Below are 20982 nucleotides of genomic sequence, written 5' to 3'. Positions count from 1 at the left end.
AGAATAAAGTTATAAACGAGTATACTACCATTCTTCCTTCAACGTATATTGTCCAATTTATACTCGATAGCGTCGATAGCCTGTGCATCAACTCTATACTAGTACCCTTCCGTGCCAAGCGACAAGTCCGGGGGCTCCGTTGTCGGCGCCGCAGCCTCGGCGCGATGTCGTAACCGAGCCTCTAACAACTAATACCTCTATCTTTGTATGGAATTGAATATTGAGTGTAGAAGGTTTCGAATGGACCGTTTTTCGATATTTCCTCGTCCTGTCGCAAGATACGTCATTGCCAGATTCGCTGCTCGGAGATGACCAAGGACGGCCCGCCGCATCTGCGCTCCAAGACCAAGGACCCGCTCGACAGCACGTGGCACCGCCACATGGTAGGCGCGCTGCGTCGCCGCGATGGGTCTAACGCCATGGGCGTAGAAGGACGGCGACTGGGTCGCCGACGTGGCTGTCGCCGAGTGCATGGTGTGCAAGGACGAGTTTAGCTTCTGGAACCGGAAGCACCACTGCCGCCGGTGCGGCGCCGTCGTCTGCGACAGCTGCTCCAACAACCGCACGCCCCATATCCACCGAGTACGCGCCGCCATGGGCTCGCGGCATGATGTGTGACGCATCTGCGGTGTAGGAGCTCGCGCAGACGGCAGACGAGCACGCGCGCGTGTGCGACTTGTGTATCCAGGTCATTGACGAGAAGATTGCGCTCGGCTTGCACCAGCGGTTTGGCAAGACGGACAACAACTGGACGCCGGCGTACGAGGACGAAGAGCCCGAAGACACCAAGCCCGCGTACTCTGCGTACTATGTGCCACCCAAGACGGAGCGCAACGGCCGCGCCGTTGTCACGATGGGCCGGTATCGGTACGTGCCTTGTACCTTTTCGTTCGCGTCTTACAACGAACAACTAGCGCCGAGATCAAGGAGAGCGAAGGCAACCGCTACATTCGAGACTGCGACCTCTAAGCAACCTCGCCCATGTCTATATGTACAATTCAAATTCTAGCGTATATCACCTAAGCGTGCACCAAACTCGGACGGATCCTCGACACCCAAGCACGGAGAGGCAGCGTTGGTTGCGAGCTTCCATCAGTACATTTGCCACGCTCTGGAGACCAGAGCATCGCGACCCTCTCTCCAATCCACGGAATCACCTGCGTTCAGCAGGTGGCAAGGCAGGGTACCTGGGAGGCGCAAGTGACAAGCACGCAGAAGCGAGGACGTGTTCTTAGACTCACTACTGCGATCTATTCGCACAGACGTATTGAGTGGAATGCTCTGTTCTCGCAGGACGTGCGTGGCCTACTTGACGTAGTCGTACTGAGCGTAGCGGTCACTGCGACGGCTGTAGTGGCGCCGGGCAACGAACCCGCCCACGGCAACCACAATGACCGCCGCGAAGACAAAGCCATAGCTGCTGCTGCTGCTCGTGGTCGAGTCGAGCACCGAGGCCGGCGACGCACCGTCGACCGTGATCCAGCCAATGATGTGCTCCTTCTCGTACCACTTTTGGACCTCGTACGAGGTCGCGTTGCGGTGGACCTGGAGGCGGCGCGAGTAGAGGCGGTCCTTGGGCCAGATCGTGTCCTCGACGTTCTGCTCGGCAATGTCGACATGCGTGTCGGTGACATTGACGACGACAGCGACATGGCCCGTCTCCGCCATCTCGCCGTACGCGCTCCAGATCAAGAGCGAGCCGAGGCGCGGCGGCGTCGCGGCGCCGTTCGAGTGCTTGGTCACGGCCACCGCCGCCTTGGTCGCGACGCGTTCAAAGGCCGGCAAGTCGTAGATCTGGAAGGCGTAGTCGACGTCGCCAAAGATGACGCCGTAGTTGATGTACAGGTACCGGCGAGCGAGCTCGACGCACTGCCAGCGCACGCCCGTGTAGACGCCATCGACGTAGTTGGGGTCCATGTCCAGCGCTTCTTCGCCCGGCGGCAGGTTGCAGGAGTAGACATCGACGCCGCCATCCGTGACGCCAAGGCGCGTGCCAAAGGGCGCGGGCGACTGCGCGGCCTCGAGCGCGATCGCCAGCAGCAGGACGAGGAGGGACCGCAGTATGGTGGTCATCGTCGTGGGGATCTGAAACGAAAATGAATTCCGGCTTCGATCTCATTTAATTCCTGCGCTGCGAGGAGGCCACAATATACTTGAATAATGTATTGTCCCCCAAGGATCGGCATTGTATTTGAAGGACGCTGTGATTGGACGATATTGGACATCCCCGCACAGCTGATTGGCTGCTTTGCGCTCGACTGACAAGCGAATTCTCGAGACCTCGGAAGATCGCGACTCGCAGCCTGCGAGTCGCAGGAGTCCTGATAGTAGCAGTGTCGAGGGCATGATAGACGGCATGATAGACTGCCTGATTTTTTGTAGCAACAGAGTTATAACAGAGTTAGGCACCCCTATGCCGTATCCTCCATCCTCAAGGCATCAAGGCATCGAGGGGACCATGTGAATGGATCTTTGTGCGGTAACAGTACAATTTGTTGCGCTCATCGCTGAAAATACCTGCAGAGTGGCGATGCGAGATAGCGTTGTGAGAAAAGCTCAAACTTTGGACGAGAGAGGCCTTCGCACAAGAAAAGAGTGCCCCTTTTACAAATTCATGTGAGGTCATGTAGCGCAAACCACGAATGATGAGCTAGAGTGATGACCATCAAGGTGGTGGCATTGGGCTCTTGTAGAAGCATTGTGCGGGGCTCGAACCCATGCCCAACTGGTGAAACGCCGGAGACGAAACCGCCGACCAAACACGTTCAGCACCCTGGGTCTGTTTACGCTACGGTGAGGAGTTGAAGTCGCCCACTAAAGGGAAGGTCAGAAGTTCCATGAAGAAAATGGGCCATTCGAAAGATCGTTTACGTGTGCTCTACAAATCAAATAAGCTTGGGCCTCGTATTGATCGGCAGCTCCATTCGAGGCTTCAAGGCGAGCAAGCGACCTTGTCCGCACAAGCGCTTTGACTTCCGTTGGCTGTTGGTAACTTCCGAGTCTGATCTGGACATGGCGGCCTGCATTCTCGGGCGTAGCGTAGCCGAGAGGGTGCAACAAGATTATGGTAAAGATAGCTGCACAGACGCTCAAGGCGGCCTTCCCGCGGTGCTGGTCCAGTGATGTCAATGAATCCCGTGCATGACGTGTCGCGAATGGCAGTCTGGTGATTGGTTTGTTCACTCCTCGTCGCCTTGATGTAAACCACGGAGAACACCGAAATTCGCATTCATGCGTTTTATCGTCGTTTGACCGATAGGTTAAATGCGTGTCATCACGCGCGAGTGGAATTCGCACGCCGTGCATGTACGTTGGCGTTTGATATCAAGCGCATTTACTCATCCAGCACCGGTATCAAATGGCTGTCGTTACCATCGGCTTCGCCAGCGAGTCCCAAGAACCAAGGGTCCGCGTCTCCGAGCGAGTTTCAACATCTAGTATTGTCTCCAGAAATTCAACGCTGGACAGGTCAAAAGACCAAGGGACGCTTGTTCCCGCCCACTAGACACCAGATTGTCGCGAGAGGTCCCAACCAGTGTCGTAGCTTCGCATCTTGGCATGACCTTTCTGCATTTGGGGCGCTCCGGCGCTATGCAAGGCGCATCCGGTTCGAATTAAACCTATTTCAGGCGCATTACGTTTTAGTCGCATCCGCCCAAATGTTTGTGCTTGCGCGTGATTGGTCAGCTGATTACGACACATATTATTTGCCGTCGCACAACTCCAATGACATTCAACTTGGTGTTTGTATACCATCAACAATATTAAAATGAAAGACCACGATGATGGTATTTAAATGGCGCCAACTCACGATTACGAATGCGGCCAAGGGCAAAGTCGCACGCATCTTCAACGCCCAACCGCCGAACTGACACAACTCAAATAAGTTCTTACCACCAAGATCGAAACCATGACATATACCTTTGCCGAGTCGTCGTTCGAGTCGAAGCGCGGCGTGGCCATCTACACGCGCGAGTACATCCCGACGTCCGACGACTTTAGCACGGTCTTTCTCTTCCTCCACGGCGTCGGCGAGCACTGCAGTCGCTTCCACGCGTTCTTTGAGCACCTTGCGAACCAGCCCATGGCCGTCTTTGCGATGGACCACCACGGCCACGGCAAGAGCGGCGGTGAGCGCTTTGACATTGACCGCTTCGAGTCGTTTACGGAAGACATTCAGCAGTACACGGCGGCGATCCGCACGCGCTTTCTAAACAAGTACGTTTGCGTACTATTTGTGCCGTCTTAGTCTCATGGTATGGAATCAATAGGTCGGTCAAGTTTGTCGTGGGTGGCATTTCGTTTGGCGGCCTCCTTGCGGCCAGCGTCGCCACCATGAACGACCATGTCTGGGACGGTGTCCTCTTGCTGGCGCCCGCGATTGGCATTGAGATGAACGGTGTGCTCAAGGTACAGCAGTCCATGGCACCGCTCATCAACAGACTCGTACCCACGTGGAAGCTCGTGCCCGCCGTCATCCTTGAGCGTACTACATTTTTCTTAGGCGTGAAGCTTATCGTTGCTGGTCTAGATTTATCGCGCAACCCCGACTTTGTCAAGGACTATGACAGCGACGAGCTCAACAGCCGCGGCAACCTCCGCGTGCGCCTCGCCTTTGAGATCTCGCGCGGCATGGAGATGCTCAAGGCGCGCGAAGCGGCCTTGACAGCGCCGCTTCTCATCCTTCACGGCGACAAGGATGTGGTCACGAGTCCTCGCCTCTCCAAGGAGTTTTTTGACCGCGTTCCGTCGACGAAGAAGACGTACGCGAGCCTCCCAGGCCAGTTTCACTGCATCATCAACGAGCCCGAACGCGACGACAACCTTGCGCTCATGACCGATTGGATCCAGCGCTTGTAAAGTAATCGAATGTAATAGCTAAAGGTACAAAGTTGTGTCGCTCCACAGGTAGACTGTAGGCATTAGAGAGCTCTGTCGTCGCCTCGGTATCTCTATCGTGTTTGGATCGACAAGCTCGGTTCTAGTCCGAATTGACTTATTCAAGTACTCCTGGCTACCCCCGCGTTGCCGATTAGATAGTAACGTCGTTTGATTGGTCTAATTTTATTGTCGCACGACGGCAGAGCCGTTGGATTGGCTCAATTTGAGTACCATGCGGTGGAAAGGCGGCAGCTGTGCCAGCTGTACTGGTCCAAGGGAATGTAGTGTGCCAGCACTCGTGGGCGCGACGTTGCCCGTAGCCCCGACTGTCGACCGAGAGATCAGAAAGCCAACTCTTGCGAGAACACGTCACTGTCGAGCTCTCTCGGTGCGCCTTCGTCCTGCAGCGCACATCGCCGACACGGGATTTGGACCTTGAAGCTGCGACATGCGCAAGGCAGATGACCGGTCCATGTCACTCTCAAGTTGATGGTTCTCGACGTCGCGTGCAGAGCTGGACCTCAGTTGCGCCACGGGTCTTCTTTCTTGACCTGGTACTGCACGCAGAGAGACGCAACGCCACGATACCGGCGACCGCAGTCACTACAATCCAGCAGCAGCAGAAAAAGAGACGCTTGTCCTGTCTGTCTGAGCTGCAGAGCTGAGCTGAGGCGGTTCGGACGACAGGCCACGAAGTGCACACTGTACATCCCGCGATCACCGTGCTTGCCACCTTTGGAGCTCCTCATCTTCATCCTAGACCATTAGCAGGGCGAGCTGGCTGGACGATATGGAGCGGGTGATGCGAGGCTAGATTCTTGGTATCGACGCGCAGTGGACCGACGCCTTCGTCGGGTTGATTCGCTTCAACAAAGGGCCGCAGCTGGGACAAACCTGTTCAAAATCCCAAGTCCACCACCCGTTCTTATCCGGCCGTATCATCCGGATAAGCAAAATACAATCCCTCTATACTTGACATTTGTAGGGATCAAAAAAGTGATGTAAAAAAGAGCGGTATCTTGTGAGCTGGCAGCCGAACTGACTGACTTTGCATTTTGCACATGGCGACGTCTAGCACCAAGTCGCGCGAGCCCATGTCGCTCGAGCGAGCGCAGGAGGAGGACATCAAGCAGCTCGAGATGCGGCTCTTGACCACCGAGCAGGACGCGTGGGCGTGGTACCGCGTCATCTGCCAGTTCCGCTTCTCGTACCTCTCGTTTCTTGTGCTCATGGTCATCGTCATGTTCTCCTTCTCGGTGCTCATGGAGGTCTTCTTCTCGGTCTTCTTGCCGTCGGCGCAGGCCGCGCCCGGCTTCATCTTGCGCTCGCTCTTCATGCTCGGCGCACTCCCGATCCTCATCATCCTCCTCTCGTACGTCTTTGAGGAGTCGACGCGTCTCTTCCGCGACGCGCTCGACAGCAGCGAGGGCAGCTTGCCCAACTTTCGCCTCTCGCTGGCCGTCGTCATCCACTACATTCGCCACTACAGAGAGATGCCCCTCGACGACGTGCCGCGCCACATCACATACGACCCGTACTCGGAGGACAAGCCGCTCGTCGACGACACGATCAAGGAGAAGGAGCAGAAGGAGCTCGTGCACCGCCACATGCGCCCGCTCCGCCGCTGGCAGCTCGCGATCCGCAGCGTGATTCGCGCCAACCGCGCGGCCGTTGTCTTTGGCACGACGCAGTACAACGGCCCGCCGATCGACTACTCGACCTTTGTCCTCGTGGATTTCATTTGCCCGATCTTGTTTGAGCTCGTGACCGCCGTCGCCGCACTCCTCGTGCTCTGTACGTCTCTTGATACGGTCTTGATACGGTCTTGATACGGAGTTGTGTAGTCGACACGTTTAGCATCAGCGACGCGTTTTACCGCTACCTGCGCGTCGGCTTTTACACGATGGGCTTTTACCTCGCGCTCTGGATGGGTCCGCAAGTATCAAGATATCAAGTCGACTTATACAATGTCTAGTGTCTAGTGTGCCATTACTGGAGCAGCCGCAATGCTCGCATGCGTGAGCTCGTCGCCAACTACCACCGCACACGCCGCGAGCTCGAGAAGAAGATCCAGGCCATCGTGCACGAAGAAACCTTCAAGAGCTTTTGGCTGCTCGACCTCGGCTTCCGCTTCGTGCTGAGCTTCCGCAACCTCGTCGACCGTGCGACGGCGTGCATTGCGCCGGCCTGGTCGTGCTGCAAGTCCAAGCGTGACGACTATGTTGAAATCGACGCGGCCGCCGTCACGCCGGTCGCGGGCGACGAGGCCAATACGCTCAGCGGCAAGGCACTGGCGCTTCGCGAACGCGTCATGCACCCGTGGCGCAAGCTGACGCTCGACCAGCGCCTCCTCGTGCTCATCCCGTGCTTGATTCTGTCGGCGTACCTCTCGCTCGCCGTCTTCTTCCTCGGGTGGCCCATCATGGGCTTCTTCCTCGTCGTTGGTACCTCGACCATCCAGCGCCGCTGGCCGCAGATTTTCGGAAACGCGTTCCGCCACTTTGTCATTTCGTTCGTGCTCGTCTCGTTCGTCTTCTTCTCGATGGCGTTCGTCGTCGGCACCTTCGTGACGGGCGGCGACTTCCACGTCGAGCCGCCGCACGCCAACGTGGTGCAGTACACGCCGCTGAAGCACTGGGGCGACATCCCGCGGTACCCGATCTGCGACCTCCAGAAGAGCGGGCTCAACATCATCGACTTCATCTTGATCGCGGATGCTGCGTACGGCTCCAACACGTCGCTGCAGATCGACATGCTGCACAAGCGCTTCGACAACACGGCGCTCAAGAACTGGAACTTTACCGACTTTTCCGACAAGAATTCGGACCACCAGTGCTGGTTCCAGGTCGACTTTCTCGATGTGAACGCGACGGTGGTCGCAATTCGCGGCACGGCGTCGGCCGCCGATGCGCTCGAGGACATGCACTACTGGTTCGGCATCACGATCATGCAGTTTGCCAACGTCTTCATCCCGTTCTTGAACCAGCTGCCGCTCGACTTCGTCGTCCAGCTCCTGTCGATGAACATGCTCGAGCGGTTCACGCCCGAGCCGGTCTACATGCCCGTGCTGCGCAAGGTCCAGGCGCTCAAGGCATCGGGCAAGAACGTCATCCTCACGGGCCACTCGCTCGGCGGTGCGATGGCCGCCATGGTTGGCGCAGCCACCAAGTCGCCGGCGGTACGCGCACGATCTCATATGGCGTCGACGCCTCATGATGGTTTCTTCTTGTAGATTTCCTTCTCGGGCCCGGGTCTCGTCTTTAGCCGCGGTCGCTTCCACATCAACGAAGAGGACGTCCGCGACTACGTCGTGACCATCAAGCCCCAGAACGACATCGTGCCCCGCGTCGACGTCCTTGGCGGCCTCGTCCAGGACATTGAGTGCCGCAAGAACAACCCGCTCTTCTGCCACGGCTCGTCGACCCATGCGTGCGAGCTCTACATGACGTGTGGTGACAAGCGCGGGCGCGACTGGTCCCAGGCCAAGCAGTGCATCCCGTACGTGCAGAACCCGTCCGGCCGTACCGACTTGTAGGCGCAGCACAGAGTGTTGTTGTTGTACATACAATAAGATTCGCATGCGACTTAGCCGTTGCCGGCCGCCGAGACGCGCGGGACGTCGTGGTGCTCGGTCAGGTTGCCGAGATATGTCGAGTACTCTTCGACGCGCTCGCGGTACGTCTTGGACGCTTGCTTGCGGATGTCTTCCTCTTCCTATCGACATGCATCGCATCATGAGCATACCGATGCAGGTCGCAAGAGGCTGCGTACGCGCTTGGACTTGAACTTGGCATGCTTCTTCTGCGCGTCCGTCATGCCACCCATCGGGACGAGGACGACGTCGTCGTCGACCCGGACCTTCTTGGACGTCGTCTTCTTCGCCGCTACCTCTCCATCGTCGCCGTCCTCATGCTTGCGGCTCGTCTTCTTCGCCTTCTTGGTCTTCTTGGCCTTGACCGGGATCCCCTTGGCCTTGAGGCTGAGCTTCCCGCCCATGATGTTCCGGTACCCGTCCATCGCCACTTGGAAACTGAATATTTCCAGCGGGTTTCGAGAAACCCTCTTATATTTAATATATTGCAAAGAAGGAGTTTCCCTGAAACGGCCTTAGCACATTGGCTTCAGCACGTGTTTAGCACAGTACATGGCCAGTATGAAAGCAATGTGATAGCCTTTGTTCGTAGGGAGCTTCTCCGAAATCATCTTGTTCAGAAGGGAAAATCTCTCAATACATCATCGTGTCAACGTCTCGGCAACGATGTAAGGGATTGCTCCAGTATTGCCGCGAGCGACATGGCCGAGGCCACCGAGACCGAGCGCCGGCCGAGCCTCGTCCACCGCGCCCACCGCATCTCAATCGATGAGCACACGCCGCCGCCGTCGCCGGTGGCCCATGCGACGCCCTACGACGCGCTCAAAGTGGCGCCCCACCGCTGGTACAAACGCCAAATCTGCAGCTTGCGTCACCTCGAGTAGGCGCCAGCACGTGCCCATCGCCGTGTACCTCGTCGTCGTCGTCAGCGTGCTCACGACCCTCTTCTACTACAGCTTCTTCGCTGCCAAAGTCAATGGCCAAGCGCCGGCCATGATGGGCTGCCGGTACTTTGGCTACTGGAAAGGACCGAACTGCGGCCTCCATGGCATCGACTGCCAGCCATTTCAGACGGACTGGTTCGCCTTTCGGTGCCCCAGCGGCTGCCTATCAGGTGCGCTCTAGTGCCCACGCCTTTGCATTGAATGGACCTTGTGCGTAGATCAGTCGTCCGTGCTTGCGGTCATTGGGTCGGGACCGTACCGGTACTCCGCTCCATCTTCGACGTTCCGACCACGACAGCATGCTTGTGACTAGCGGCGACTCGCGCATCTGCAAGGCTGCGATTCACGCCGGTGCCATCAGGTCGGGCGGCGGTTGTGGCCTCATGCGCTACGACGGTACACATATCCCATCCATCATCTTCGTCGTTCATATCGTGCTCATCAAAGGCGAGCGCATGAGCTTTGCAGCATCGACCCAGCACGGCGTCACGACACAAGCGTTCCCATCTTGGTTCCCCAAAACCATGTCGTTTTACCTGGACGCCGCTTCGATCTCGCACTGCGTCGACCTGTCCTGGTACATCTTCAGCGTCGGTGCCGCCGCCACGCTCGGGCTTGCTTGGTTTCCAGCACTCTCGCCGTTGCTTCTCACGCACGTGCAGTGCATTTGGGGCTTCATCTACGTGACGCTCATCGCGTCACCCACCAGTAGACTCGATGTTTTTCGTGCTTGCATGTCTCGATCGATGGCTTAGGCTTTGACTATGATACGCTGAGCCTCCATCTCTTCACCGACATTTGCATCGTCGTCGTGGCCGTGCACTGCCTCTACCTCTGGGTCGCTCAGTATACGTTTGCGAAGTACGCGTCGTACTCGCGCAAGGTAAAAAAGCTCGCGGCCCTCTTGATATCTTGATCCAATTGCACAGGAACGATTTGTGTACTGGGGCCTCTTGTCGGTCGTGCCCTTTCACCTGATGCTGCACTTGACCCAGTTTGCGTTCCTCCCGTGGCTCGTACGTACGGCACACATCGACTCGTTCATCTCACACCGCCGACGCCATTAGAACATCAACTTTGGGGGGTACAGGGCCACGCCAAGCGTGAACGTGTGGACATACATCGTCTTTGGGCTCGTTGGGCTCGTTGCTCTCGGCCTTGCGTTCCACCTGCTGCGGCACCTCTACCAGCAGAAAGCGCTCCTCTCTCTTCTCGCCTTGTACGTACTCGTGGCGATCTACATGGCCATCGTCCATGGCTTGTACCCGCACACGCTCTTGCATCTCCACCACGTGCAGATTGGTCTGCTCCTTCTGCCGGCCACGGCGTTTCCAACGCGATCTGCCTTCTTTGTGCAGGCCATCGGTCTCGGGCTCTTCATTCAGGGGTATGCGGCGTGGGGCTGGCCGACCTTTCTCGACACGCCTCGTACACTCTCTCTTCCTCGCGTTCACTTGGGACTGACGCGATCCTACCTGGGATAGCGGCGTCCTACTACCTCGACGCGCCCATGACACCGCCAGACGTGCGCAACATTTCGTCGTCGACCGCAAACATCTCGTGGCCCGCGCTTGTCGACGTGCAGGGCTACGCACTCATGCTCAACGACGTCCAAGTGTACCGCGGAGTCCGCAACTGGACGCTCGTCTCGGACCTCCGCCCCAACACGACGTACTTTGCCCGCGTCTCGGGTACGCCGACCCTCGAAAGACACGCACCTGATACCATACAATAGGTATTGGCAACGGCGGCGCCGACGGCAGCATGGGGCCAATCGCCAACTTTACCACGGCCATTTAGTTGATACCTTGATACTTGCGTCGACGTGAAAGAAATAAGTATTTGATATCTTTGTTTTTCAATCTCGAGTGACTCGGATGCTGTTCCTTCCACGAGCCAAGAACGAGGTGGACAACGAGGCGGCGTCGGCAGCTCCCGTCGGCGGGCTCGTCGCGTGTCCTGCTGCTTTCCCTGCTGGCCCACGTCCCGTACCCGGTAACGGTATTTTATCGTCGTGTCTCTGCAGTATGAAATAGTGTGGGGGCAACGCTCACGTGTGACGTGAGCAAGCGTGGTGAGGACCGGAGCGTTGTTGAGAAATCGAGTCCTACCGCCATGGCTCGGCCACACGACCTTGCCAGTAGAGTGCACGATAGCACCCAAGCTATTAGCACACGAATGGTGGCCGTCGAGCACAACACTATTTGCGTCCCGGATTCGCGCCAACATACGCATGGGAAAGACGCAACATAACGAGACTATTAGTATGCAGCAGCAGCAGCGAGGGCCGCCACCCAGCGTGCGATGGCGCCGCCGAGGCTCCGCCGCAGCCAGCATCGCATGCCTCCTCGCCACCATCGCGGTCGCCACCTACACGACCGGCGTCTTCCATGTCGCGCTACCCACGCCCTCGATCGACGAGCCGCGCAACCTGACGCTGGACCGCGTGCCTGCGGTGTGGCAACCCAGCGAGTTCGAGTGCGTCGCGTGGCGCGCCATGAGCGACTGCGATCCCGTGTCCGGACAGCGGCGTCCGTTATCGGATCAGTCCTGCGATGCACCCATCGTGACGGGCCTCGCAGGCTACTGCGAAGTGCGCAACCGGACGAGCGGCGACACGTACCGCGTCATGGCCACGACGTGCCACAGCATCGAGCGCGGCGTCAACTTTACGTGCAGCATGGCGCGCGCGTTCACCGACTTTCGCCATCGCGCTGCGGCGTACGAGCATGCGCCATCGATTGCGGGCACGGCCAGCCGCGGCCTCGTCTTCGCCATCTACCCGGCGGTCGTGCCCAGTGTGTCTGCCATCATCCAGCTCCTCCGGTCGTACGGCTGCCGCTTGCCGATCGAGCTTTTCTACCGGCACGACGAGATGGACCCTCGAAGAAACGCTGTGTTGCAGCGACTCGAACAGACCGACAAGGTCGTGCTGCGCGCGATCACGGACCCGCGCGCGACCCGATTTCGCACCAAGCCCTATGCGCTCTACCACGCGTCGTTCGACCACGTCCTCTTGCTCGACTGCGACAACCTCCCGCTTCGCGACCCGACGTATCTCTTCGAGTCGAGAGCGTTTGAAACGCACGGCGCGCTCTTTTGGCCCGACTACTGGCAGCCGTCCAACACGCTCTTCCACGTCGATGGCGAGAGCCTTCTCTGGGAGTACCTCGGCGTGGCATTTCCAACGGGCATGTTTGAGCAAGAAAGCGGCCAAGTCCTTCTGAACCGCGCGACGTCCGTGCGAGCGCTGCAGTACCTCATGGCGCTCACGTTCCACCCCAATGTCCTCGACGACCTCAAGCTCGCGTACGGCGACAAGGACCTCTTCCGCCTCGCGTTCCTCGCGACGTCCACGCCGTTCCACTACATTGCGGCGCTGCCAATGATCGTCGGCACGCAGCTGCCGTGGCGCGCGCATTTCTGCGGCATCGCGATGGGGCAGCGCGACATGCACGGCGACATGATATTTCTGCACCGCAACAGCGCCAAGCTCAGCGGCGACGCGTACCAAGTGCCGCTCCTCACGCACCTGCAGCGCTTTGACCAAGGAAGGTCGAGCGCGACCAAGTACAAAGTCGCGTGGACCGGCGATTTGGAGCCCGGCACACCGTGCTGGTCGCTGCCGTGGCTGCTCGCACCGTCGAGCGTCGAGGCGCTGTCACCGACGCACCCGGTGGTGCAGGCCGAGCGCAAGGCGATTGCATTTGCGGTGGCGGCCGGAAATCTCCTCTTGGGCGCGCGCCAAGCTCCGATCGCGGATCGTCCGATGACTGTAAATGCGTGGACGTCGTGGCTCTTGGCGCTGGCCGCGCTGCTCTACGTCGTCTTCGCCATGCGCCAGCTACCGTCCACGTGGCTGCATGGCTCCAAGAAGAAGCGTAAGACGTCGTCGTTGGTCGTCAACGATTGCGTCTAAAAACCCCGATGGTCTAATTTAGCATGTTTTGAAACGCTCGTAGTCCATCGGTCTACAGCGTGAGATCCAAGAGGGCGTGCAGGTGACACGACTGCGGATGGCATGGCGGGCCATGAACGAGCGCTTTCATCCGACCACGGACAACGCTAGCAATCCAAACGAGGTCAAGCCGACCACTCGGCGACAAGCTCTGCTAAAAAGGCTCAAGTGGTTCTTATGCCAATACACACATCACGGTCAACGCGATGGGGCACAAGGACCCTCCCTACCTAGGTACTGGTTCGCCATCGGGGCGGGCGACTGCACCACCTGCGCGACAACGACCCGCCGAGCGGATGGCACCAAGTAGTCTCGTTGGGTCTTTAGTCGATAACCGCGTCGGGTTGCCGTCGCTTCCTCGATTCTTATGTCGCCGAGTCCGCTCTCTTGGCCCATCCGACGAACGACGAGCGCACTCGAGGTCGACTGGTCTCTTCCGAGCCGTGCGAAACATTGAAAAACGCTGGAGCAGAGAAAGCAGGCTGGTCTCGACCGTGGGGGGTGAGCCTGTGGGGGGGACACGCTCTGATAACTACTATGGTATATATTCGAGGGGTAATTGGCGGCCTACAAGTCGTCGCGCACGTCGTCGTCGGCGTCGGCGTCTTCGGAAAAGTACTTTTGCTCCATAAAGCTGTCAAAGATCGAGTCTTCGTCCTTGTCGGCAAACATGTCGGACGCGTCGTCGCGCATGAGCTCTTCGAGGTCGGGGACCTTGAGCTTGTCAATGTCTTCCTTGTCCTTCTGGCTCATGTCGTCGAGGAGCTTCCCGCTGTACACATCGTCCGTAAACTGCTTGGTGAGCGCCATGTACTCGTCAAAGTCGGTCGGCTGCTGCGCGACCCAGATGCAAAAGCCGATAAACGCAAGAAGCGCCAAGGCGCGGTACTTGGTCTCCGACGGGTCTGTCTTGCGGAGGCTGTAGAGCGGCTTGAACGAGTCAATGACGCCGAGGTTGTCGTCAAAGATGTTGGGCAGAAACCAAAACTCAATGCCCGCGAGCCAGAGGATAAAGAAGGCGAAGAGCCGCACGATACAGAAGACGATGATGACAATGAGGAACGTGACGCTGAGGTACCAGACGCCAATCTTGGACCACTGCGGCCAGATCGGGTAGCACACGAGGCCCGTGAAGCCCACAATGAGCGCGGCCGTCAAAAGTTGCGGAACGTCTTGGGGCCATCGTACATCCACGTGTAGAAGCCGTCGGCCGTAAACTCGTGGCTCTGCGACGGCTGCAAGAGCTTCTTGTTCTTGGCATCGCGCTCCGACTTGTGGATGAAGCCATGCGTCACGAGGAGACGACCCATCTCGAGCGCGTCGTCCTTGGAGGTGACCGGCGCCACGCAGTACTTGCTCGCCGAGTCGTGGTTGATGAGGAACTTGCCGAGCTTGTCACCGCGGAAGAACTCGACGCGCTTCCCGAGCTCGATCGCTTGCCGGACCGGCATGCCATTGCGGCCCCGGAGAAAGTCGGCCATCTTCTTGACCGCCTTGAACTCGGCTTCCTCCTACGCACATGCATCGTCATCAGCACCAAGGTAGACGCAAGAGAATGAAGAAGCATGGAGCGTACCTCCTTGGTCATGGGCGCCGCCGGGACCACGGGCGCAGCCGCGCCATGCGAGTGATTGCCGCCGCAGCAGTCCGAACCCATCGCTCGCTCGCGTGTACTTGGAATGAAAATGGGAAGTGAATTTTTCAGTTTCCATACAAAAAGCGGTGACGTGGCTACGACATACAAACGCCAAGTGGTTTCGATCGTCCGGATACAGAACGCACATCCGGTCGAACAACATGTTGATGCGAACACACTCGACACCAAAGGACGCGACCGCGTGGCCACACCACCGACCTCGATGCGGACGCCGACGCAGAGCGCACGCAGCGGTGGCGCGAGCCCAGGGCCTTCGCCAAACGATCTGGCCTCATGGCTTCCAGATGCAAGCAAGCGCGGCCGGCGAAACGCGTGGTAGCCATCGGCTCGCCGCATGCATCCAGCGGCCGGTTGGCGACAATGGATCGGCAAGCGTCGACATAGCGGCGCAGTGGGTCGTCTATGCAAGCGTGCGCATGGCGTGTTGGATTGTAGAAGGCTCGTTCCAGTCTGCACGTTGCGGTCTGTTTCTGTCCGACCTTTCTTCGCCCTTGCCAGCAGGTGCAAGGTGGCTTGCGGCGATCGCACGGAGGAAAATCCTCGAGATACGTCGTCGCACGTCGGACCATCGGCTGGGCGCTCCATGTCGCAGCGCACTGGGGCTTGCCAGTACGTCTCCAGTCCCTTGATTCATTGACATACACCACTTGCACGGACACACACAGTGCACTAAGGTTACGGAAACAAGTATAGAGTACATGATGGGTTATGCTAAATATACATCCAACAACGGGATGATGTTACACGAGCAAGCGCCGGAGGACGCGAAAGATCGAGTAGACAAGATCCTTCTCTTGCTGGGAGAAGCGGTTGAGGACCGTGCCCTTGTACGCTTCGCGCACGAGCTGCCGGCCCAAGCCGAGAGCGCCACGCTTCCCGAACGACATGGGGTAATAGACAAAGTAGGCTGCGATCGCCAAAAGGGCCGTTGCCACCAGCAGGCGCTTGGTCGTCGACCCGACCGGCGCCTTGCCTTCTTCAAGAAGCGGCGACGTGAGCAGCGGAAAGTTGGGGAGAAACCATACGTGGCGTCCCGTAGCGAGCCAGATCCCGAGCCAGACGCTCACGCGCACACATCCTACGGCTGTACTCGCAAGCGCCAGCGTGACGCCGCTGTTCCAGACGGCCGATTGCGCCCAGTGCGGCCAGAGCGGGTAGAGCGTGCAGAGGCCCGCAAAGCAGACCAAAACGACCGTGAGCACGTTGCGAAGCGTCGCCGAGCCTTCGTACATCCACGTGTACAAGCCGTCGGTCGCGAACGACTGGTCCTTTGCAATCGCGAGTGTCGTCGGCGCGCCCTTGAGCTTCTTGGCCGCCGCAACCTTCTCGGAGCGGTGGATAAAGCCGTGGTAGAGCAGCGAGTGGCCGTAGCTCTCGATCGTGTCGGGCGCCGCGCCCGGGAAGCAGCGGCGGACGTCCTTGCCGCGAAAGTACTCGACGCGCCGCTCCATCTCGATGGCGTCGCGGTGCGTCTTGCGCGAGCGCAGCGTGTCGGCGATGGCTTGCGTCTCGTCCATACCGAGGACGACGGTTGGCGATGCGGCGGTCGGCGCGCCGTGAGCAGCGCGGGGCGAGGCCTCGAACTGCTGCTGCAGGAACGAGTCCATCGCGTCGGTCATCATCATCTGCTGCTGCGGCGCCATGGAGGTTGTCGCGAATGCGGAAATGAGCCACTCTGCGTTGTGTACTTAGTGATGGGATCAGTGCTGATTGCGTATGGCCCCTTTGGATTGGCTACAATGTAGCCAATGCGAACGCGCCATTTAGCATCTTGGATTGATTTGGCGGGTGGTTTGTATACTATACAATACTCAAGCTATTGGGCTACGTGGCCAGCACTTCGTTGTCCGAAAAACAATATCTTGATATTTGTATTCGGATCGCCAAAAGGAATTGTATTTCGAGAAGCTTGTTCTTTGTATGGGACACGTGGCACAACCGAATTCGAGAAACCGACCTGCCAACGGCCACCGCCGAACTCGATGACGTGGCCAGCTCGCAACCCGAAATGGAATCGAGCAGCGGTGAGCTAGGTCGCTACTTGCACCAGTCTCCTCCTCGAGGCTCATCCCAGAGTATCCATTCGCCAAACCAGACACGAAAACCAGATACTATAAGACTGGACAAGCACCGACATTTTAAGACAGACCGCTCAAGATACGGTCGACGGCCGCGTTGACGTTGCCGAAGGTCGCTTGCAGCGCGCGGAGGTTCTGGTCGCGGTTCGTAAAGCCCATGTCGACGAGCTGCGTGAGTTGGGACGCGTAGAGCTCTTCGGGGTTGCCGGCCGGTGCGGCGGGCGCGCCGCCAAAGCTGCCGGAGAAGAGGTTGTTCAGGAACGGGTTGCTGGCGCCAGCACCAAACGGATTGTTGGCGCCGCCCGCGCTTGCCGGAGGCGCCCCGAGGTTGCCGAGCATGCCAGAGCCCTGGAGCTGCTGCATCGCCGCTTGCATCTGCATGATGGCCTGCAAGCTGGCCGGGTTCATCATCGTGCGAAGCGTCTCGGGGTTGAGGAGCTGCTCGCGCACCGCAGGGTCCAGCGCCTGGAGCTGCGGGTTCATCTCCATCATCGAGCGCATCATCTCCGGGTTGTTGCTCATCTGCTCCATCATGCCGCGCACCATCGGGTCGTTGAGCATGGCCGGGTCAAAGCCACCGGCGCCGAGGGGATTGGCGCCGAACGGGCTAGCGCCCCACGGATTGGCACCAAACGGACTCATGCCCGTCGCAGGCGTTGTCGTCGTCGTCGATGGCATGCCCCACGGGTTGGCAGGTGTCGTCGAGGAGGTCGTCGCCGCAGGAGGCGTTGGCGTCGCGCCACCGACAGCGCCGGGCATCGGGAAGGCCGAGCCAGGCATGCTCATACCGCTGCTCGCAGCGTTCATGAGGGGCTCCTGGACTTCCGTGTACATGCGGCGAAGCGCGTTGAAGCCTTCGGGATGCGACTCGATGTTCCGGAGCGCCGTGTCTTGGTTGCGCATCATCTCGCGCATGGCCGCGGGGTTGCGCATGGCCTCCATGCTCCGGCGAAGCATCTCTGGGTCGTTCATGACGTGGTTGAGCTCGGGGTTCTGCTCGAGGAGCTGGCGCATCGCTGGGTTGGCTTGCATCATGTTGCGCATGATCTCGGGGTTGTTCATGAGGCTCTGCATCATCGGCGACTCCATCATCTGCTGCATCATCTCTGGGTTCTGGAGCATCTGCTGCATGCCAGGCATACCGCCCATGCCACCCATGCCACCGAACGGCGACGGGCTAGCACCAAACGGCGAGGCACCGAAAGGCGAAGCACCAAACGGGTTGGCGGCCGGGGCGGGTGTCGGCGTCGCCGCTGCTGGGGCAGGCGCCGCCGCCGGTGCAGAAGGCGCGGCCGGTGCGGTCTTGGCCGCAGCGCCCTTGACAAAGTAGATGGTCTGGTTGGCCTCGAGTTCGTAGCTGGCCAGCGTCAGCTCGTCCTTGAGGACCTTGCCCTTGTAGATGAGGCGCTGGAGGGCCGGCGCAACCTGCGTCGTGTGCTCGAGCTCCTCCTTGAAGGCCAAGACGGTGCTCTCGAGCTCGGCCTCGACGTTGAACTTTTCTCCGTTCGACCGCTTGACTGTGACCGCCACGCGCATGACGTCGGCCGCTCCTTTCGAGAATCGAAAATGACGGCTTCCGCCACGGCGCGCATCGGGATTGGCCAAAAAGAGGCCAATTACAGAGGACCCGCACTCCGGATATCATCCGGATACGCACACGTTGAGACTTCGCGAACAATGCAACAACAAACGACGGTCGTTGGTTCTAGATTGTCCCTCGTAGTAGCCGCTATACTCGCTTGCTCGAGCGATGAAGTCCTTGACCAGGTGCTCGTCGTTGCAGTGGTCTCTTCACGCCTTACCCGACGTAACCTCGGCTACAAGCTCGATGTCCAGCCCGACCAAAGTTATTTATGCGCCCTTGAGCCGACCCTGCTTCCGTCTCGTTCAAGCTATACTCTTTCTTCCACAAACTCAAGTTCTCGGTTGACCAGCTATCTTACACCAACTTTGTACATGGATAGCGCCTTGCATTGTGGAGACCAAGCTAATAGGAGCGCAACTGCTGGGTGGGGACATGGACCGGGTGCAACGCAGCCACGCAATCCCCATTCAACAAACGTGTCCTTGTCCATGTGCTTGGGTACACTCAAAGAGAATAGGAGCAACCGCATACTAGGCGTTCCCGCCACGTCATTATTGTTCCCGCCACCGCAGTTTAGTAACGCCATCGCGATACGAATCCTCCGCCGTCACTGATTGGTGCCTTTTCTTGCTGTACACACGTATGATTGGCCCATTCTGACCAATCATACGCAGACTCTCGGCGCTCAGCGTCTAGAACGCGTCACAATCAAACTTCTCGAGCCATGGGCAGTCACCAGTCGGCGCCGCAGACGCCATCCGCGTTCAACTTTTACACGACGGGCGAGCAAGTCGCTTCCGTCTTGGCCGCTGAGGTCCCGCAGAAGGTCGTTCTCATCACCGGCGCCAACACGGGTCTCGGCCTCGAGACAGCGCGGGTCCTCGCGGCCAAGGGCGCGACCGTCGTCATCGCCTGTCGCTCCGCCTCCAAGGGCGACGCAGCTGTCGCGTCAATCGTCGCTGCGCAGCCCGATGCCAAGGTGTCGTTCCTGGCGCTGGACCTGGCGTCGTTGGCGTCGATCAAGGCGTTTGCGACTGCGTTCGGCGCCCAGTTTGAGCGGCTGCACGTCCTCATCAACAACGCCGGCGTCATGGCCTGTCCCAAGGCGCCAACGACCGACGGTTTTGAGACGCAGTTTGGCGTCAACCACATGGGTCATTTCTACTTGACCAAGCTGCTCTTGCCGACGCTCATCAAGACGGGAACCCCGAGCGCGCCAGCCCGCGTGATCAATCTCGCGTCGCTTGCGCAGTACCTCTTTGCGCCCGAGGAGGGGATTCTGTTTGACGACATTAACGGCGACAAGTACTACCACCCATGGGAGCGCTACGGCCACGCCAAGCTCGCCAACGTCCTCTTCGCCAAGGAGCTCAACAAGCGGTATGCGAGCCAGAACGTCATTTCTGTCTCGCTGCACCCGGGCTCGATCCCGAGCTCGGAGCTCTCGCGCTTTGTGGGTCTTGGGAACGCTCTGCGCGCGATCTCGGGGCTGCGCTCCGGCACGTTGCGCCGGCTGTGTTTCGAAAGCTTCAAGTCGATCCCACAGGGCGTGGCGACCACGGTCGCGACGGCCCTTCGCCCCGACGTTGTGCCAGGCGCCTACTACTCGGACTGCCAAGTCAGCGACGAACTCCACCCGAAAGCGACAGACGCTGACCTTGCGGCCAAGCTCTGGGAAGTCAGCGAGACGCTCGTCGAGGAGGAGGTGGCCAAGCTGCCGTAGTCTCAGCGATCTAACTCTCGTTTGATGTTCTATTTCTCTTGCTCGTTGTTGGATCGTTCCGCAGTAGGACGCAATCTAGTGCTAGACCACGACGAGGTCTCACATACACATGACATTCAATTGTACATGGCGCACGAAAAGTCAAAGTCGAGGCGGTCGAGTGCCTCGAGACGCTCGCGTCGCAGCAGGACGCGTCCTTGGCGAATTTGACGGACGAGGTCGCCCAGCGGGACGTTGCCTTCTGTGACATACGCAGCAGGAACGTCCGAGTGCTTCTGGACGATGAAGTACCAGGACAACGCACCCAGCAGCAATGGCCAGTCCAACCCGTCGGCTGGCGGTCGAGCGGGACGGTAGACTTGGCGAGGCGCTGCCAGCTCATCGCGTGCGTCAATGGCTCCGTCGCCGGGGCGGATGGCATCGGGCAGCGCTGGATCGATGGCGACGACTGCCGGCACAGCATCCATCACGACAGCTTCGTGGGCGAGATCGTTGTTCTCGTCTCTCGGGTCGTCGTTGACGGGGCCAGCAATGTCTCGGTCATTATTGAGTTGGTCGTTGTCT

The 20982-nt window shown here is 59.0% G+C and overlaps 11 protein-coding genes across 11 annotated transcripts; 6 read left to right on the top strand and 5 right to left on the bottom strand.

Moving 5' to 3' along the window:
• Positions 1-308: 308 nt before the first annotated feature.
• On the top strand, positions 309-1053 carry SPRG_07915 (hypothetical protein; the record flags this gene model as incomplete). The annotated part of the gene is made up of 4 exons (XM_012347267.1): positions 309-383; positions 430-582; positions 635-867; positions 915-1053. 4 exons carry the CDS (start codon positions 309-311, stop codon positions 967-969), a joined length of 516 nt encoding a protein of 171 aa, XP_012202657.1. The 3' UTR covers positions 970-1053.
• Positions 1054-1217: 164 nt separating this feature from the next.
• Positions 1218-2093, bottom strand: SPRG_07914 (hypothetical protein). The gene has a single exon (XM_012347266.1). The coding sequence runs from the start codon at positions 2071-2073 to the stop codon at positions 1306-1308; it is 768 nt and encodes a 255-aa protein (XP_012202656.1). The 5' UTR covers positions 2074-2093; the 3' UTR covers positions 1218-1305.
• Positions 2094-3842: 1749 nt separating this feature from the next.
• On the top strand, positions 3843-4903 carry SPRG_07913 (hypothetical protein). Its single transcript, XM_012347265.1, has 3 exons — positions 3843-4218; positions 4272-4486; positions 4532-4903. The coding sequence occupies exons 1-3, from the start codon at positions 3911-3913 to the stop codon at positions 4858-4860; spliced, it is 852 nt and encodes a 283-aa protein (XP_012202655.1). The 5' UTR covers positions 3843-3910; the 3' UTR covers positions 4861-4903.
• A 1072-nt stretch (positions 4904-5975) lies between these two features.
• On the top strand, positions 5976-8416 carry SPRG_07912 (hypothetical protein; the record flags this gene model as incomplete). The annotated part of the gene is made up of 4 exons (XM_012347264.1): positions 5976-6675; positions 6726-6812; positions 6864-8059; positions 8114-8416. 4 exons carry the CDS (start codon positions 5976-5978, stop codon positions 8414-8416), a joined length of 2286 nt encoding a protein of 761 aa, XP_012202654.1.
• SPRG_07911 (hypothetical protein) lies at positions 8414-8907 on the bottom strand. Its single transcript, XM_012347263.1, has 2 exons — positions 8653-8907; positions 8414-8595 (listed from the first exon to the last, which is right to left on the bottom strand). The coding sequence occupies exons 1-2, from the start codon at positions 8896-8898 to the stop codon at positions 8467-8469; spliced, it is 375 nt and encodes a 124-aa protein (XP_012202653.1). The 5' UTR covers positions 8899-8907; the 3' UTR covers positions 8414-8466.
• Positions 8908-9174: 267 nt separating this feature from the next.
• On the top strand, positions 9175-11228 carry SPRG_07910 (hypothetical protein; the record flags this gene model as incomplete). The annotated part of the gene is made up of 10 exons (XM_012347262.1): positions 9175-9317; positions 9358-9587; positions 9636-9678; positions 9731-9813; positions 9865-10125; positions 10173-10300; positions 10347-10433; positions 10485-10845; positions 10902-11108; positions 11153-11228. 10 exons carry the CDS (start codon positions 9175-9177, stop codon positions 11215-11217), a joined length of 1608 nt encoding a protein of 535 aa, XP_012202652.1. The 3' UTR covers positions 11218-11228.
• A 455-nt stretch (positions 11229-11683) lies between these two features.
• Positions 11684-13375, top strand: SPRG_07909 (hypothetical protein; the record flags this gene model as incomplete). The annotated part of the gene is made up of 1 exon (XM_012347261.1): positions 11684-13375. One exon carries the CDS (start codon positions 11684-11686, stop codon positions 13334-13336), a length of 1653 nt encoding a protein of 550 aa, XP_012202651.1. The 3' UTR covers positions 13337-13375.
• A 567-nt stretch (positions 13376-13942) lies between these two features.
• SPRG_07908 (hypothetical protein) lies at positions 13943-14856 on the bottom strand (the record flags this gene model as incomplete). The annotated part of the gene is made up of 2 exons (XM_012347260.1): positions 13943-14444; positions 14546-14856. The coding sequence occupies 2 exons, from the start codon at positions 14854-14856 to the stop codon at positions 13943-13945; spliced, it is 813 nt and encodes a 270-aa protein (XP_012202650.1).
• Positions 14857-15709: 853 nt separating this feature from the next.
• Positions 15710-16687, bottom strand: SPRG_07907 (hypothetical protein). The gene has a single exon (XM_012347259.1). The coding sequence runs from the start codon at positions 16673-16675 to the stop codon at positions 15773-15775; it is 903 nt and encodes a 300-aa protein (XP_012202649.1). The 5' UTR covers positions 16676-16687; the 3' UTR covers positions 15710-15772.
• A 483-nt stretch (positions 16688-17170) lies between these two features.
• SPRG_07906 (hypothetical protein) lies at positions 17171-18668 on the bottom strand (the record flags this gene model as incomplete). Its single annotated transcript, XM_012347258.1, has 1 exon — positions 17171-18668. The coding sequence occupies exon 1, from the start codon at positions 18644-18646 to the stop codon at positions 17171-17173; it is 1476 nt and encodes a 491-aa protein (XP_012202648.1). The 5' UTR covers positions 18647-18668.
• Positions 18669-19400: 732 nt separating this feature from the next.
• Positions 19401-20462, top strand: SPRG_07905 (hypothetical protein). Its single transcript, XM_012347257.1, has one exon. It carries the CDS (start codon positions 19420-19422, stop codon positions 20416-20418), a length of 999 nt encoding a protein of 332 aa, XP_012202647.1. The 5' UTR covers positions 19401-19419; the 3' UTR covers positions 20419-20462.
• The last annotated feature ends 520 nt before the right edge of the window (positions 20463-20982 follow it).

Source organism: Saprolegnia parasitica (genome assembly GCF_000151545.1).
Source record: "Saprolegnia parasitica CBS 223.65 unplaced genomic scaffold supercont2.35, whole genome shotgun sequence".
In the NCBI taxonomy this organism is placed as follows: Eukaryota; Oomycota; class Saprolegniomycetes; order Saprolegniales; family Saprolegniaceae; genus Saprolegnia; species Saprolegnia parasitica.
This window is presented reverse-complemented; position numbering and strand designations above follow the sequence as displayed.

Bases quoted from the DNA above. Each gene is read 5' to 3' on its own strand.
- SPRG_07907 (XM_012347259.1), bottom strand. From the start codon at position 16,675: ATGGCGCCGCAGCAGCAGATGATGATGACCGACGCGATGGACTCGTTC.
- SPRG_07914 (XM_012347266.1), bottom strand. From the start codon at position 2,073: ATGACCACCATACTGCGGTCCCTCCTCGTCCTGCTGCTGGCGATCGCG.
- SPRG_07905 (XM_012347257.1), top strand. From the start codon at position 19,420: ATGGGCAGTCACCAGTCGGCGCCGCAGACGCCATCCGCGTTCAACTTT.
- SPRG_07913 (XM_012347265.1), top strand. From the start codon at position 3,911: ATGACATATACCTTTGCCGAGTCGTCGTTCGAGTCGAAGCGCGGCGTG. The intron at 4,219-4,271 runs GTACGTTTGCGT...TGGAATCAATAG, and splicing joins CGCACGCGCTTTCTAAACAA to GTCGGTCAAGTTTGTCGTGG. The intron at 4,487-4,531 runs GTACTACATTTT...TTGCTGGTCTAG, and splicing joins GCCCGCCGTCATCCTTGAGC to ATTTATCGCGCAACCCCGAC.
- SPRG_07911 (XM_012347263.1), bottom strand. From the start codon at position 8,898: ATGGACGGGTACCGGAACATCATGGGCGGGAAGCTCAGCCTCAAGGCC. The intron at 8,596-8,652 runs GTACGCAGCCTC...GCATGTCGATAG, and splicing joins CCAAGTTCAAGTCCAAGCGC to GAAGAGGAAGACATCCGCAA.